This window comes from Hydractinia symbiolongicarpus, chromosome 9 (genome assembly GCF_029227915.1).
Source record: "Hydractinia symbiolongicarpus strain clone_291-10 chromosome 9, HSymV2.1, whole genome shotgun sequence".
Taxonomy (NCBI): domain Eukaryota; kingdom Metazoa; phylum Cnidaria; class Hydrozoa; order Anthoathecata; family Hydractiniidae; genus Hydractinia; species Hydractinia symbiolongicarpus.
The window spans coordinates 28,275,300-28,291,362 of NC_079883.1; the positions used below are offsets into that span (position 1 = coordinate 28,275,300).

At 33.5% G+C, this 16,063-nt stretch overlaps 3 protein-coding genes across 3 annotated transcripts; 1 reads left to right on the top strand and 2 right to left on the bottom strand.

Annotated features, from left to right (window-relative positions):
• Window positions 1-3,735: 3,735 nt before the first annotated feature.
• On the bottom strand, window positions 3,736-7,088 carry LOC130657045 (beta-1,3-galactosyltransferase 1-like). Its single transcript, XM_057460006.1, has one exon. The coding sequence runs from the start codon at window positions 5,816-5,818 to the stop codon at window positions 4,706-4,708; it is 1,113 nt and encodes a 370-aa protein (XP_057315989.1). The 5' UTR covers window positions 5,819-7,088; the 3' UTR covers window positions 3,736-4,705.
• A 1,317-nt stretch (window positions 7,089-8,405) lies between these two features.
• On the bottom strand, window positions 8,406-9,644 carry LOC130657044 (lactosylceramide 1,3-N-acetyl-beta-D-glucosaminyltransferase-like). The gene has a single exon (XM_057460005.1). It carries the CDS (start codon window positions 9,571-9,573, stop codon window positions 8,458-8,460), a length of 1,116 nt encoding a protein of 371 aa, XP_057315988.1. The 5' UTR covers window positions 9,574-9,644; the 3' UTR covers window positions 8,406-8,457.
• Window positions 9,645-15,479: 5,835 nt separating this feature from the next.
• Window positions 15,480-16,000, top strand: LOC130656164 (V-type proton ATPase subunit e-like). Its single transcript, XM_057458991.1, has one exon. The coding sequence runs from the start codon at window positions 15,523-15,525 to the stop codon at window positions 15,769-15,771; it is 249 nt and encodes an 82-aa protein (XP_057314974.1). The 5' UTR covers window positions 15,480-15,522; the 3' UTR covers window positions 15,772-16,000.
• The last annotated feature ends 63 nt before the right edge of the window (window positions 16,001-16,063 follow it).

Consider the following 16,063-nt stretch of genomic DNA (forward strand, 5'->3'; position numbering starts at 1 on the left):
AATTTTATGTGAAAATGCATCATGTCGATATCATTTGTTCGGAAACTTTTCTAATAGAAATTTCATCTTTTCAAATATTTTGCAGAAATGAACTTCTAGAATTTAATTTATATCACCTTTAATTTGAAGCATATTTTGTGAGAAAGACTATTCTTTCCAAAACTGTACCACATTTCTTAAAATTTTGTTCGGATTTTTTTTCCAGGAAATGCTGTACATGTGTACGTACATGATGTATCACCTGTAAAAACGTCAAGAAGGAACAGTAATGTGGTGTATTTCAATATGAAACTTCAGGCGGAAGACAAAAATTACCGTGGAATTTCCTATCGTATGGATTTGAAGGAGGCATTCGATTCTGCAATGGAACATAAATCGCCAGTAAAAATAACCACCGTTGTAACCAGGCCGAATAAGTTCTCAAATGAACTCATGGATTTAGAAGTTACGAAAGATTCCAATGTAGAACCGACAGATGCGTCCTTTGAATCAAAGCCAATGCCAGTACAATCTGTAGATGTCACAGTCAAGGAGATCAAAGGCGGAAACCATGTGAACCAGTTGGTTAATGTAAAGGGTTATTTACACTCATTACAACAAAGTATTCTGTTGAGCCAATCCTAATGAAAACTGCCATTATAAATGATGAAAATGATAACATGTTTGTGGAACTATGGGGATCATTTGCAACAAATGTTACTACAAATGGCTCATATGTATTGCAAAATTTACGTTTGAAGGAATGGCCAACAGGACTCTTCAAATTATCAACGCAAGGTGTGTCTAAAGTTGTGGCATCTGATGAAATATTTGCCCTTGTAATGATGACGTAGCCAACATTGATTTTCAAATTGCAGATTTCCCCCCGATGAGTATTGAGTCCATATCTCGAAAGTTGGCGTGTCCCAAGTGTCGGAAAACATCACAGGATAACCATTCAACCTTGTTCATATGTGAGCATTGTCAATTATCTACATTAAAAAAGAATGCTAAGATAAATTTTACATTATCAGCAATGTTCTTGGTTGAAAACAAGCCTGAAACAATCACATTGTTTTGGAATAGTGTTGAAGATTTTTACACCAAAGTTGCAATGCCGATTCCAGGTGACCAGAATCAAGTTGTGTATGATATGCTGTCGAAAGTTGGGCTCAAAATACTATTTGATCGCAAGTTCCACTGTGTTGGTTCAAGTAATGCATTGAATAGACAAGCATAAACAGATACTTTATACTTTTATTTTTTGTTTACTTTGTTCGATTTTTTGAGATGTAGTTTATAACTCTTGTGATTTTGCGGTATAGCAATAAATGTGTTCTTTAAAACAGGAGTTATTTTACTCCTGTTTTAAAGAACACATACACATAGTATATCTTTACTATATTGATTTGCATCTCACGATTTTCATGTTGTATCACTCTTGTGATTTTGCGGTATAGCAGTAAATGTGTTCTTCAACGGGAGTGAAGTTTAGAGTTTGTATATCTTTACTATATTGATTTGCATCTCCAGATTTTCATGTTGTATCACTCTTGTGATTTTGCAGTATAGCAATAAATATTCTTTAACAGGAGTGAAATTTACAGTATATCTTTACTATATTGATTTGCATCTCATGTTGTGTTTAAAATAAAAAAAGTATTCCACCTGATTAGTGAGTATATAATCATTTTTCCTGGCTATCTCCACCATTTTGAAGCACTCGCGCCAGAATTTCGGGGCAATACTTTTCAGACCCCCGAACTTTTGACCTTCGAAGGCGTGTTGTCTTATTCAGCTTCGGGTTTGAGCGCCAACATTGAAAATCTCGCGATAAACTTCCGATTCATGTCCCGATTTGTCTTTCTGAACAAGAGAACGACGTATGGCACTGCGCCAAAAACGAGACAAAATTTGTTCCCGAAGTTTATCCTGTAAACCACCATACTACAAATCAGAGTCTCCATAGACAATTTCTCTGCGTTCTTATGGCCTATCAACTTTCATAGCATAGCGTGATGCAGCCGGGCTCGACACGTATGAAACTAGGAACGATGGGGAAACTGAAATGTCCCACTATTAGACGACATTTGTTGCTTTGAAATTGACTTTGAATGTAATGCTCAACAAAAGAGAGCGAATATTTTCTCAGAAGTTTTTGGTTCAAAGGACCGGAAGCCTATTTCATCGAACCCGAACTTACTGTATTCCTCTGGGTCTATTAACTTTCGTAGATTTTTGCGTACGAGATCTGTCAAATCTCAAAACTACGGAGCATGCGCAGATTAGAAAGCCTCCGCGTGAATAATGCGGCGTTTGTTGTCGTTCTCAGTTCCTTATGTTAAGTCCGGCCCGTACCACGCTTTGCTACGAAAGTTGATAGACTGAAAACGCAAAGAGTGGTCTATGGATAGGCTAGGGACCTGGAAAATTTGTCCCATTTAGCGAAAGTCCTACTTATCCGAAACATTTGCACACAGATGGTTATAGACGCAAGTCTTCTTGTTTAGCATTTAGACACAAACGTGGACAATAAAACAGAATTTCGAAGTTCGTTCCACAATGTTTCTGTAAAAAAGATACACAGTACGAACTTTTCAAGCTTCACTTGTCTGACCTGCTCATTTGCTTACTGATCCGCTCTCTGATTGGTGACCTGCTTACTTACTCACTGATCCGCTCTCATTGACCCGCTCGCTTATTCGCTTACTGATCCGCTCTCTGATTTGCTCATTGATCCAAAACGAATTTAGGACTTAGATGATCATAGGTTATTTGATTTCGTGGAGAACAGTGTATGTAAAATAATAGGTTTTTTGTTTTTATATGTTTTTTACGTCAATTTAATTGGTTAGCTAATTTCTTTTGTGTTAGATTTTAGACGTGTATGTTTTTGAGCATGTGCTCACATTTGAAAAATATCGCACGTTTTTTTACAAATTAGTTCCCAAATCTTAAACCAACTAATTCTTTCTGTCGCCAGCATGTCCCATTTTCCATATTTTTCAAGCCTTAGCGGGCGTCGCGAGTTTTGCTCCGCAATGTAAACGTGATAGATGCTGGCAATAGCGTACTTTTAATTGTTGTTTTAGCTGACCTACACATCTATAAAAGTAAAGGTTTTGTAACCTACCTGTGGACTAGTTTTGTGGCGTTGCAATATAAATATCCAGTTAGTATCTTCTAATCCGAAAATAACCTTTTTTTTTTCTAAACTCTATGCGGGACAATAATAACGCGGTATTTAGTAGTGAAAATACAAATGTGAGGCATATCTGACCTATACACCTTTCCCGAATTTCATAAATTATAAAAATTATGACGTCATCCAAAATTTTATAATGTCTCTATGCTCTTCAAATAGAGATATTCAGATAGAATATCAAATTATCATGACAAAACTGAAGTTTTCAAAGTAATATAATATTCTGTTTGGATTTTATTTAGATTTAAAGAAATTAATTATTTTGAAAACGAGACCATTCTTGGAAAGCTCGGCTATATGAAGGGTTTGCCGTAACTTTTGATAAGGAACTTAGGGATAAGAATCATTTTTAGTATCGACCTCTTTATTTGAGTTTGACATAATTAGGAAATTCGGGAAAGGTCTATTGTCCTTACCAATATGCCCAATGACTTCTCTACTAAGATCAGGGTTTACAATATCGAATTTTAACCTATCCTACTGCTTAGCAATATGCTTCCGTGGCTTCTCTATTAACCTACAACTTTGACTCAGCTAACAGTTAGCATTAATTTCATCGTAATATCACACCTTCATTACTCTTTTTTAGAATCGTTACAATTTTTTACGTAATTAAAAAATATATATATGTACACAATATAAAAGAAACAACAAGCAATCAGAAATATTCTTTGAGATTAAAACCTCGAAAATAGACCACTGCTCCCGTGTTTAATCGTAAAGTTAAAACGAATTGAATGTGAAAATCACAATGAAAATTTAGCTATTGATCACATCCATAAATCGAAACGCATATTTAACGAGGGCTTGTTAAATATGTCAAATACAAACTTAGTTCTACATTTGATTCGTCTCCAAACATCATGGTGGATAAAAATACTTTGTGATTACGGCAAGCACTACTGATGATTTCCATACTGTCACACGAAACATTACTTATTTTAAGCCATTGCTCAAAACATTTCCAACAGAAAAGACCAGATATCGCGGAAGAAAACGAAAAAATGAAGAAGAACAAAAAAAGAACCAACTCACCGCCCTCGTTTCAAAATACTAATAGTAGATTTAATTTAAGAAGAATAGGAATAAAATATAAATATAAATACAGAAAGAAAAGATGTTACTTGTCAACCTGGTGCATACCAAATAGTCAACTTGGTATGCACAGCATCAGCTATGAACTGAAGTAAGCTACCTTTCCTAGTATTGCGAAAGCTATTTTTGTATTTATAAAAATTTAAAACATATACAAATTAAAAATTTAATATTAAAATGTATAAAAAATAACGTAGATATTTGGGTGTAAGCATGAAGATGGTGTAAGTGAACGTCCAGCGTCATTTTTAAAAGCAATCAAGAAGTAAAAACTAAGTTTAAAAGCACGAAGCCCTGTTCAGAAAATATTTTAGCTATGCATAAAATTCCCACCCAAAACTTATATATGCAATAAGAACTAAAATATTTAGACTTTCATTATTATTGCTGTCTCAAAGAAAGCAAAAAAATATAAAACAAGAATGCTCAAACTGATGTAGAATAAATTTTTGTACGAAAAGCGTATAATATAAGACAACATACACAACACAATCCATAAAATGTTGACGCGTTGACTTGCATGCATATACTTTTTTGCTGTTCTAAAGATTTGATGCGTCTGTGTATATGCACAATTTGCTGACCACTTAACCCGTCACCGTAACCGATGAGTAAAGACAACGCGCAGTCACTAATTTCATATAAAAATATCTTTAATTCCACTTTAAGAAAACCTAAAATTCTACTTGGCGTAACACTAATATGTCGCATTAACACACCAACATATGCGTCATCAACGCCAAATGGTGCCCAAACATCAACAGTTTGAAGTAAAGGCGAAAGCAAGTTACCAGAGAAAACATACATTGCTCCAACGCAAAATGATGGAAATGTTGGTTCGCTAAATGTTTTATAAGAAACATAATGTCTATGGTTGTGATCACGTGGTACAGATGTTTTGTACACCCACCCTCCATAGTAGTTCTGTGCGTCGACATGTTGTAACTTCATTATCAACCGTGGTAGATGTACATAAACATCATCATCTGCTTTCAAAATAAACTTTGGTTTGTATTTCATACTCCATTTAAAAGTTGCTAATAATTTTCTCGTTATTAAATCATAAGTGTCTATATAATCAACTAAAATAATATCTTGAAATTTTTTTGCTTCATCTGATACACGAGTTGGGTTTCTTGTTGTTCCCATGAAGAAAACTAATTTACATGTAATATTTTTGGGTATATATTTTGATTCTTTATACAACGTGTGCAAATGTTTACATCTTCCCCATGTTTTACGAATTGCTTCTCTTTTTTCTCTATGTCTTTCATCATGAGGACTACTGCTCACCAAGATAAGCAAAAATAAGTTATACGAAACATTTATTGGATAATGAACTATTTTGTCTTGATTATATTTTATTATATCATTTGGATCAGTTGGTATCTTTGCACGGTTATGATTGGGTAGTGAAGGCAATACATAAATAGATATATAGAGCAGGCATAATACAAAAATTACGAAAAACTTCGAACAGCATACTTTTCGAAATATTAATGCGATAAATCTTTTTGTAACTGCTACCATTTTTAACATATGTCTACCATTTTGTTTTAACCACAGGTGTTACGCATCACTAAGCTTGTGATAGGATGCAGCATCGTTCTTTAGCATGTATTGAAATCAAATGTTGTATGAACCATACGTTGTAACTTAAATGTTTTTGCAACACTTTTTTCGAAATATATATATTTTAAAATTATACTTCCTATAGCTAGCTTTAGAATATTCTATTTTAAGATGTCGTGCCACTAGATAACGTGATCGAATTTTTTTTTAATTTCCAGCTATATTTTCAAATCATAAAATAAAACCCGTGTGAATATAGCAAAACGTTTTTTGAATGTTAATTTTAATACAAGATCAGAAAAAGATCTATATCATCACCTTTTTAGTACGATGTTTATATTCACTGTAAGATCTACCATATTGTTTTCGTATAAGTTTTTATTGTCTTTTGATATCGGTTAGGTTATGACGTCATAATCACGACATGTTTATTTTTAGTACTGTGGCGTGATCTGAAGAAAAAAAATGCTTTTGTATTCGTGGGCTCACCTTGTCTGTTTGTGTTTACTAAAGACAATTTTAAATTTTAATTGCAGAAGAAAAAAATGTTATATTTTTGTGTAATGGGTTTTACTTAAATATCATTAACTTCAAGGTAACGGTTATTCATGATCTTACATTAAATAAGTAGGGAGCTTTAAGTTTTTAAAAATTCTTCCTGTATACAAATTTTCTCTGGTTTATAACTGACCTATTTTTGTTTGCGAAATCTAAATAAAGTTTATAACAGCTGAAGTTTCTTAACGTTTTTAAATATCCAAATATGTTACTGTATTTTTATATTTTTTCTGGCTGGTAGTACAATCAGCCAACCAATCAGCAACTAGTGCTAGGATTGTAATTTTAATTCAGCCTCCATCAGGGCTTAGCTCTGTACTTATTATAAAATGGTAAAAATTTATTAAAATAAAGTTATTACATCTGTGAACTTTTGGTTGAAAAAAAAAAATTCTTATTATAAGCAATAGTTAAGAAAGATATGGGCGTTATTTCGATTAGCCACGACAATGTTCCCGTATGGTTTTCTTTTATGCATTTATGAAACTTTTCTTTTTAAAGCGCAGCTGATTTATACCGCTGTTATAGTATAATCATTGTAAGAAGTTTAAACCAACTTATTAACTTGAAAGTTCCAACAAAATTGTTGAAGTAACATAGAAATCGTTCCCGGTATACTGAATTACGCATTTCCATGTGTATGCCTGTCAATTCTCTATTTTCCAGACCGCATGTTCCTGAAATATACACTATAAATAAAGTGTGTTTTCACCTACTTCTGCCATATTTATTACACACTTATTTAACTATATCTAACTAATAATCAGGAGGGGAGGGTGTGAAGGGGGGACGCACATAATTTGGTAGGGTATGATAAAATATTTTTACTTTAAACTCCAAATGGATACTTTACATTTTATTTACATAGGCTTACAAGGGGTAAACGAGACGAAATGTCACAATTCTTCCGCTGAAAACAAAAAAGACATGTTAGTTAAAAAGGGAGAGGGTCATTGAATCTTGTTTTCACGGCTTGCTTCTTGCACCAGTCACACATACCATAAAACGAAAAAGAAACACTGAGGTCGGAATTAGAGGATCACCGCTACCTAGACCGCTGTTGCCACAACTTCTGTGAAGATATATCAAAAATTAAAATTAACTACAACTTTGATGTATTGAGAAATTCGATGCATTAATAGAGCAATTGCATTTTTTAAAGATATGGGGTTTATAGAGAAATGTATTTGGAAAAAGAATACCATTTCCTTTTTGGAAAACAAATTCTTATGTTAAGATTCAGGGCTCCATTAGTGTAGTTTATTAAAATAGCGAACTCTAGGATTAGGCGAAGCCACCCACATTTCCAGAATTTTTCTACGAGTTAAAACGACGACTGCGTGAAAACCGTGGTCAGGATTGACTATATAGTGCACACTTGCTAATCCGAACACGTGAGGGATCGGAGAATGTGTTTAAAGAAACGAATTCTTAAATGGTGTAGCAGGATACAGAAAAGTTTCATAAACCAGGGAATCAGCATGATATCTGTGTTAGACAGCATTGTAAGAACAATTTCGTTTCCAACTCTTTAGGCGAGGGAAAGTTAATCTTCTGGTTAATGTTTCACACCCAAAAAGTAGATCAATGTGGTGTGCGTTTTATTGATGAAAAAAGATGTCGATGCGTTTACGTTTTCAAAGTGCTATTGATATTGTAAATCTTTTGTCCTTTTTTCTTTTACTTTTTGGGGCGTTACAACTTATTTTGACGTTCCTTCTATCAGTTCTGGAGTAACAACACATCTATGAAACTCAAAGGACCTCACATCCTCTCCTAAAATAACTAAGACATGCAGTAGTTAGAATTAAATAATGGCGAGCCAAAATGCTAGTTTTTTTGTTTAATGTTTTGGTCTGAGATCAGGTAATACAAGGTAAAAGAAAAACGCATTAGAAATGAATTGAAAAACATCCACGCGCTAGCAAATAAAGTATGTGCGCGCTGGCACGCTAACCAAAAGATCAACTTTCCTTTGTCTTATTCTTCATAACAAGGAAAAAAACGAGCAGCCATATTTAAAAAATAGCAATCTTTAGTTCTTGTTTTTAAAATCTTACAGCTCCAAATCTTGTTTTGAGTTCTACACGAAATAAGAACAGGAAAAGAAATAAAAAGCCTATCAGGCTAACAAAATAAGTTTTCTTTTCAAGTTGTAAACAAAACGTAGCTTGGTTACTTAGGAACAGTATACGTTCATGCATATGGGTGATCTGATTTGGCGTTAAACTGTCACTATATCCAGAAAGTTTATGAAGGGAGCAATCTTGTATCTCACTAAGTAACGGTTGAAAACTAACTTTGACAAATCCATCGATGCTTTGTGGTCTGACACCTAGATGGTTCATTAAAGTTCCGACGTACGCATCATCTACACTGAAAGGTGGGTTAGTGCTTGTAGCTTGCAAAAGAGATTGAAGTATGCTTCCTGTGAATACAAATAAAGCTCCTAAACAAAACGGAGGATACCAAGTCTCATTGAAATATCTGTGTGATACATAATGTTTATGGCTTTTGTCACGTGACACAGTTGTTTGGAAAACAACACCACCATAATAATTTTGCGTTTTGACATGTTGTAGCTTCATTATCAACCGTGGTAGATGGATATAAACATCATCATCTGCTTTCAAAATAAACTTTGGTTTGTATTTCATACTCCATTTAAAAGTTGCTAATAATTTTCTCGTTATTAAATCATAAGTGTCTATATAATCAACTACAATAATATCTTGAAATTTTTCCGCTTCATCTGATATACGAGTTGGGTTTCTTGTTGTTCCCATGAAGAAAACTAATTTACATGTAATATTTTTGGGTATATATTTTGATTCTTTATACAACGTGTGTAAATGTTTACATCTTCCCCATGTTTTACGAATTGCTTCTCTTTTTTCTCTATGTCTTTCATCATGAGGACTACTGCTTACTAAGATAAGCAAGAATAAGTTATCTTTAAGTTCCGGTGTGAATAACAATTTATCTTTTTTGTAACGCATTATTTTTTCGTTAGATTTGTTTTTCTCATAGTTCATGCTGACACGACCAAGATACTTGAAGCGATAGTAAAAAAAAAGCGCGAGAAGTAAAACTCCAATAAAAATAATACAAAACTTTTTTATATTTTTAAAACTTTTTCGTATAACTTCAGTCTTCATATCCATGCTTTTAAAAACATCATTTAAAACTTTTTTTATTAACTTCTTTTTTTACAAACAACGATTAAACATTAAGTAATTAAAAGTTCAAACTCGTGCCCATGTCTTTATGTAAAAATTAAGTCGTATTTAGTCTAGAGGTTTGAGAAGCAAGTCTCCTACACTTCATTGTTTCAGCGTAAATATATTTATTTTTAAATATTTGACTGTATCTTTCTCCCAATTAAAATAAAACAAAGAGAGAGAAAAATTAGATGTTTACACAAACTACTATATTTTTAGAAAGTGTAGAAAAAATGTGCATGTTACTTTCTTAATGCATTTTTTTCTAGCCAAAAGCCCCGCGTTCTCATAGTTTGCCTGAAAAATCGTAGCTTGTTGGGTAAAGCTCTAAACTTTCCAGTCCTCTTAACCTTCTTTTATAAACATTAAAAATGTAAGGAAATTAATAGAGAACTTGCGTCTTTCATCGTGTATCTGTGCATTAACTTTCCGGCACTCCTGCAGTCAACAAACTTTCCTCAAAATTTACATACTTTGTGTGTTCACTAAGTACTGTTGGCTCTCGTAGCGCGTAGCTAATTAGCTTTTAGAAAAGTGGGTGAAATAGTAGAGGGAAGAAGGGAAAAATGTGCATGTTACTTTCTTAATGCATTTTTTTCTAGCCAAAAGCCCCGCGTTCTCATAGTTTGCCTGAAAAATCGTAGCTTGTTGGGTAAAGCTCTAAACTTTCCAGTCCTCTTAACCTTCTTTTATAAACATTAAAAATGTAAGGAAATTAATAGAGAACTTGCGTCTTTCATCGTGTATCTTTGCATTAACTTTCCGGCACTCCTGCAGTCAACAAACTTTCCTCAAAATTTACATACTTTGTGTGTTCACTAAGTACTGTTGGCTCTCGTAGCGCGTAGCTAATTAGCTTTTAGAAAAGTGGGTGAAATAGTAGAGGGAAGTCTATTTTGTGCAACTTTAACATCAGACGATAAGTCCCGATGGAAGACAATATTAAAAGTATACAAGGCTTGGTCTAAATAAGATAAAAAATATAAAAACTATTACATAGCAGTCGCTTAATAGTTGCAAATTTTAACTGTTTCTACTTTATTTATAATATATGATGTACAATAAAGCAACACAAGAGGATTGTGCTAAAAATGCTGTATGCACAGAATTTTTCTACTCTCGATCTGTACAAACAACTCTTACATAACAATTACAGATTCTTTGGAGCCTAATGGTACAGTACATTTGTTTCTCCTAAATCTCTAGCGTTCAACTAACAAATAGGTTCTACGAAAAGGTTGTTAACAGGTAGGCTCTGGTATAATCATCCGGTTAGGATTAGCTGGGTCAACAAAAATTTTCAGAGAGGTACTGGGGCCGAGCTTGCGTCAATTTTTTTCATAGCGACTTTTTTAGCCAAAGTAGACTTGTAAGCGTTCGGCTGCCATTTTAGATTAGTTAAAAAAGAAAAAGAAGTGCTAATATTGGGGTAAAGTTTGTCTACGTTTCTCCTTTGTCCTTATCTCTAAACTCCTCATAAATTTTTCCACTTAAAATGTCTGGAATTTTCTTTTGTTGTGCCAGTTTGGCAAAAGGTTTTTTTTTTATAAACTTTTGCCTGTGTGTGTTCTGACGGAAGCAACTTTTGCAGTTTTTTTGTTTGGTTTGTTTATTTTTTTGAAATTATGGCTATAGTTGGTGATAATTTATCCTCAAATATAAATCTTGAGGAGAAAATGCATGTACACACAGCAACAATAAAGCTAGGTTCACGCTATTGTTTTGTTATTTTTTTGTTTAATTGTTTGAGGTTTTGAACTATTACTATTGTGGCGCCGTAGATTAGTGGTTATAGCTCTCGTACTCTGTGCGGGAGACCGGGGTTCGATTCCTCTTGACGGCGATTCAACATGGTCGGGTGAATGTTACCATAGCCCCGGGTTAACCCAAGCCATGTGAGGGAAATTGGGAAGATGGCACACTGTGTTGGCCGTTGGATGTTGCCGGGAGTTGTCTAGTAGAGCGCGGGCTCTAATTGGGTCTGCGTAGCTCAAAATGAGCATTAAATACTCTAGGACTCTCCATCTACGCCATGGCCCCTCCTGGAAATAATAGACAGGGTATATCCCTCGATATTTGTGAGGCTAGCCATGTAAAATATGTACATCTATCTATCTATCTACTGTAGATTAATGCCTTCTTATTTGAATTCATTTGAAGTCCTACAATGTATACAGCTATATATTCTAAAATAGGCTAGAAATAATTTTGCAACACCTACCATTCACATCCTTTTTTTCCCACGCAGGTACCAGAGCCGAAAGAGCCTATAAGAATCATGTTGTTCTTCATTCAGATAAGAACTAAAATCCTGGACAAGCAAATTGTTTCTAATAAATAGATAAGAAAAGTAGCTGTGTGCTACGGTTTGAAACAGACCTCTGTAGCTATCCTGTATTTTTTTCAGTCTTCCACAATTAGATAAAAATATTATTAGTAGATGATAAAAAAATTAAGGAAACACTTCCACACAGTTTCTAATCCAGGATATTGGGATGTGTTTGTATATATGCGTTCATATGTATGGAAAATCATACCAATCCTGGATCTGATTTTCTGGATAGATCTTACTTATAACTGTTCTTCTAATACAGGCCTATCAAGGGAAGAGCAATTGCTCTTGTTGACACAAAGGCTCTCCCAAATCTGAGAAATGAGAAACTAGCTGAGCCATTATTTGCTCCCCAAATTCCAAAAAAGTTTTTCTGACTGAGCAATATCAATTCATTTACATGGAAATTAATGTTCTCTTTCTTATAATTTAAAGTAAAAAAGAACCAAAATATATAAAAACGATAAAATAAAGACTTTGTGATAAAATATGCCTTTATAATCTTATTCTATTTTTTTAGATTGCTCACCCAGTTTAAATTATTGCAACCTTGGAGGAGTGATTTATAGCTCTGGTGTTTTTTTATTGATAGGCCTGTGCTAATTCACACCTTATTCGCAACAGTCCTCTTATTTTTATGTTAATTTGTTCCTCGTTAGGGGCATTTTTGTGCACTGATAAGACGATATTAAGGGTCGCCCGATTACCCAAATAATATACTCAAACCGACATATTTTTGTATGGTCCAGAGAACACCAATCACAAAAATACAACAAGGAAATCTCAAATTTGTGAGAGAAACTCAGACCTGTGCTTTATATAAGCACTTAAAGAAAGAAATTATAGACCCCACCTCTTAACGCAGTATCCTGTGAGTGATGCACAAAAATTTTTCAAAGGTCCTTAATTTGTACAATTTTAAAAGAATTAGCATTCGAATAAATATCAAAACTTTCCACAAATAACATGTGAATTGCAAACATTAAAGTTATGTGCACCTATTCAGCCCTGTGAATCCGAAGCCGAAGGCTGGCAAAATTTTGCTGACCTAAAGCAAAAATTAGGTCGGCAAACCGATCTGACAGGTCGGCAAGGTTGGCACAAGGAAGTCTATTCATAGCCAACCTGACCATCCTAGCCAATTCACTGACTCCTGACTTAGTTAAAAGAACTACGTAGACATGAATTTCTATTGCCTGGCCCCTTCGTCGTTGGTAACCAGGTCTTACACAAGAAATCCAGCCATGGGGAACATCGATGAAGCAAGTCTGCAAAACTGCACTTGCAGGCGGAACAGACATTATATCATGGATTTAATTGTGGATAAAACCTGTTGAGGCAGATTTTCATTTTTATGCTTATTTGTGAAAGAAGGTCGGTTTTGCCAACGTAATAAATTAATTTTCTCGGCATGCCGCTATTGGAAGAATATAGGATTGGCATGTACAATAATGAGGGTCGGTTTTCAGGTAGGCATTGCCGAGTGCCAACCTAGATTCACAGGCTGCTATTGATCTTCTATAAAATATGTTGTAAATATGTTGTTGACAAATTTAAAATCAAAACAAAGATATTTTATGATTTTCTTATTCGTTGAAGAAAATAAAGCATATATGTGGACAAAACAAAATAGTTAAGGCAGAAAAACAATTTTTTATTGTTTAATAGTTTAAATAATTTAATAATTTTATGAATCCTATTGGAGAAAATAGTGATAAAGATATATTTAAAATTTTAGGCAAATTTGATAATTTTTGCTGCCACCCTGAAACTGTCCCAACTCCTTCCCTTCCCTTCTTTCACTTGCCTCAGCTGTGTCATGGCTTGTTATAAAACGTGCCAACATAAAAGACATTATTTTATCGAAAAAAGTTACAACTACTGAACAAACTTGACCAGATTATAAACGTTGGTATAATGGCTGGCTTAGTCAGGCTGTTATTGGGATTTTCTCTTGACTTTTGACTTTTGTGAATGAAGCAATGACGAATTATTGTCACAGAATGATGGTTTCCCCGGAAAATAAAACACTATTGAAAACTAGGCATAGCGAAAAAAAAGTTCTAGCGTGAATTGCGAATTAGTTTTCACAAAATTTGTTTATGTGAGAACAACAGCAACTTTGCCACCTAGGTCTATTTGCTTGTCACAAAGGATATAAAAGCTGGTCATCCCTATGTCCATTCTATAAGTGAGAAATAATATATAAATGTTGTACATAAGCCAGCCTGTCCCAATTATATGTTTTCTACCCTATTTATAAATGGGGCAAGCTGCCGTAGATTAACTAGATAGCATTCACAACCTGGGCAGAATAACATAACTTCATTACTAATTTGGGAACGTGTTGTACCGCGTGTGGGTGATTTTACTCCTGACCAGGCCTGTATATACTTTAGTTGATTAAATTTATATATTAATATAAACCCCATATGTAGTATATATTCAGGCACAGGGGATTTGGAACTTTTATGTCTGCATATATAATTATGTAATTATTTTGCACTATGGTTGCATGTAATTTTTTTATTTGAATCTCTCACAGAGTTATATGATGTGTCTGTCTGTGACTTTTAAAAAATAGATTAAATTTTTTCTTTAACAGAGTCTATAAACTTTGACATTTTTTCATAAATTAGATTTCAATAATTTAATTAAAATTAGTGAAGCTATTGCAATGCACTTGTAGCTTTAGGGGTCATCTCCCGCATGCATAAATTAGTGCAATTTCTTAAACTGGGTCATCGGACTTGTCCATTTTGAAATTGACCGTATAATGACATCATAAAAAACCTTTAATAACTCGGTATCCGTTTGTCAAATGCACATCATCCTATACATCTTGTTGTTCAGTGTTTCAACCTACACAATAGAAGCAACATACTATCAAATCACTGGTAAAGTTTTTGTGCATTAACAGGTGGATAACATCATCAAACATTTTAAAATCAAACCCCTTTTTTTTCCTCTGTCTAAGTGGATTTTTTTCACTAAAGGCCTAAATTAACTAGTTAACACAAAAATTAAAACATATATAAAACTATATTTTTTAAGAAACAAAGAAAGCTCAGTTATGTTCAACTTAAAGCCCTGGATTTTTCTATTTTTTCCTTGTTATTTGTGAAGTAAGTCAACTTGTAGAAAAATGAATACATATTGTTATTGTGTGATATATTTATTTACACGAAATGTTTTTTACCAAACAAAAATTAATGTTTATGGGGCTGTTTTTTAGTCTCTGTTTATATCTCATGGATGAGAACTTTTACTGAAGTAAGAAAATACCATAAGTGTGTATCGTTTTTATGAGAATGTTTTGTTTATTTATAACAATTTTGCTGAATTAACATTATTTGTTTCGCCTTCCATGGAAACTTCATATGTGGAAATAATTTACCCACTTACAAAGATCTTAATCATGCGCACCCGAAATCTTGGTAGGCATGTAAAAGTTTTTTTCCCATATAAAGTAGTCTGTTAACAAGTTCAGATCTGACTTTATTGTACTTTGTTGTAAGTATAATTTGGCTAATTTGTATGTATTTTAGGCAATATTAAAAATGAGTTCACCAGCTATACCTATTATCGTTGTCTCGATTATTTGGGCTACCGTTGGTATTGTTTTACCATTTTTTGTACGTGGTCAGAACAAACAAGTGATTCAAGTTAGTTTGGTCCTAACCGCTGTTTGTTGTTGGTTGTTTTGGCTTTGCACGTATTTACATCAATTAAATCCTTTGATTGGACCTGAATTAAAACCAGAAGAAGCTATTGCTGTTTTGAAGCAATGGGGAGGTAGATCAGACTAGATGATGGAAAACTTGGTTTATTGAAATTTTGCACGCTAACAATTTATCTGTATTATTACTTATTAATTTTGTATACTTATCGAAGACGTGACCAGCTCCTGAATATTTAGCTAAATATTGATTGATTTAAATGATTTTTTTATTATTATTCCATCTAAATAATTAAGTAGTTATTTTTATTTTAATGTATGAGATCGTATTGCTAAATCAAGATTTTCCCAATGTCGTACTTTTTTGTTGTTAATTCTTTTCGTATTATGAATTTATTTTCTAGAAATATTGTATGTAGGTT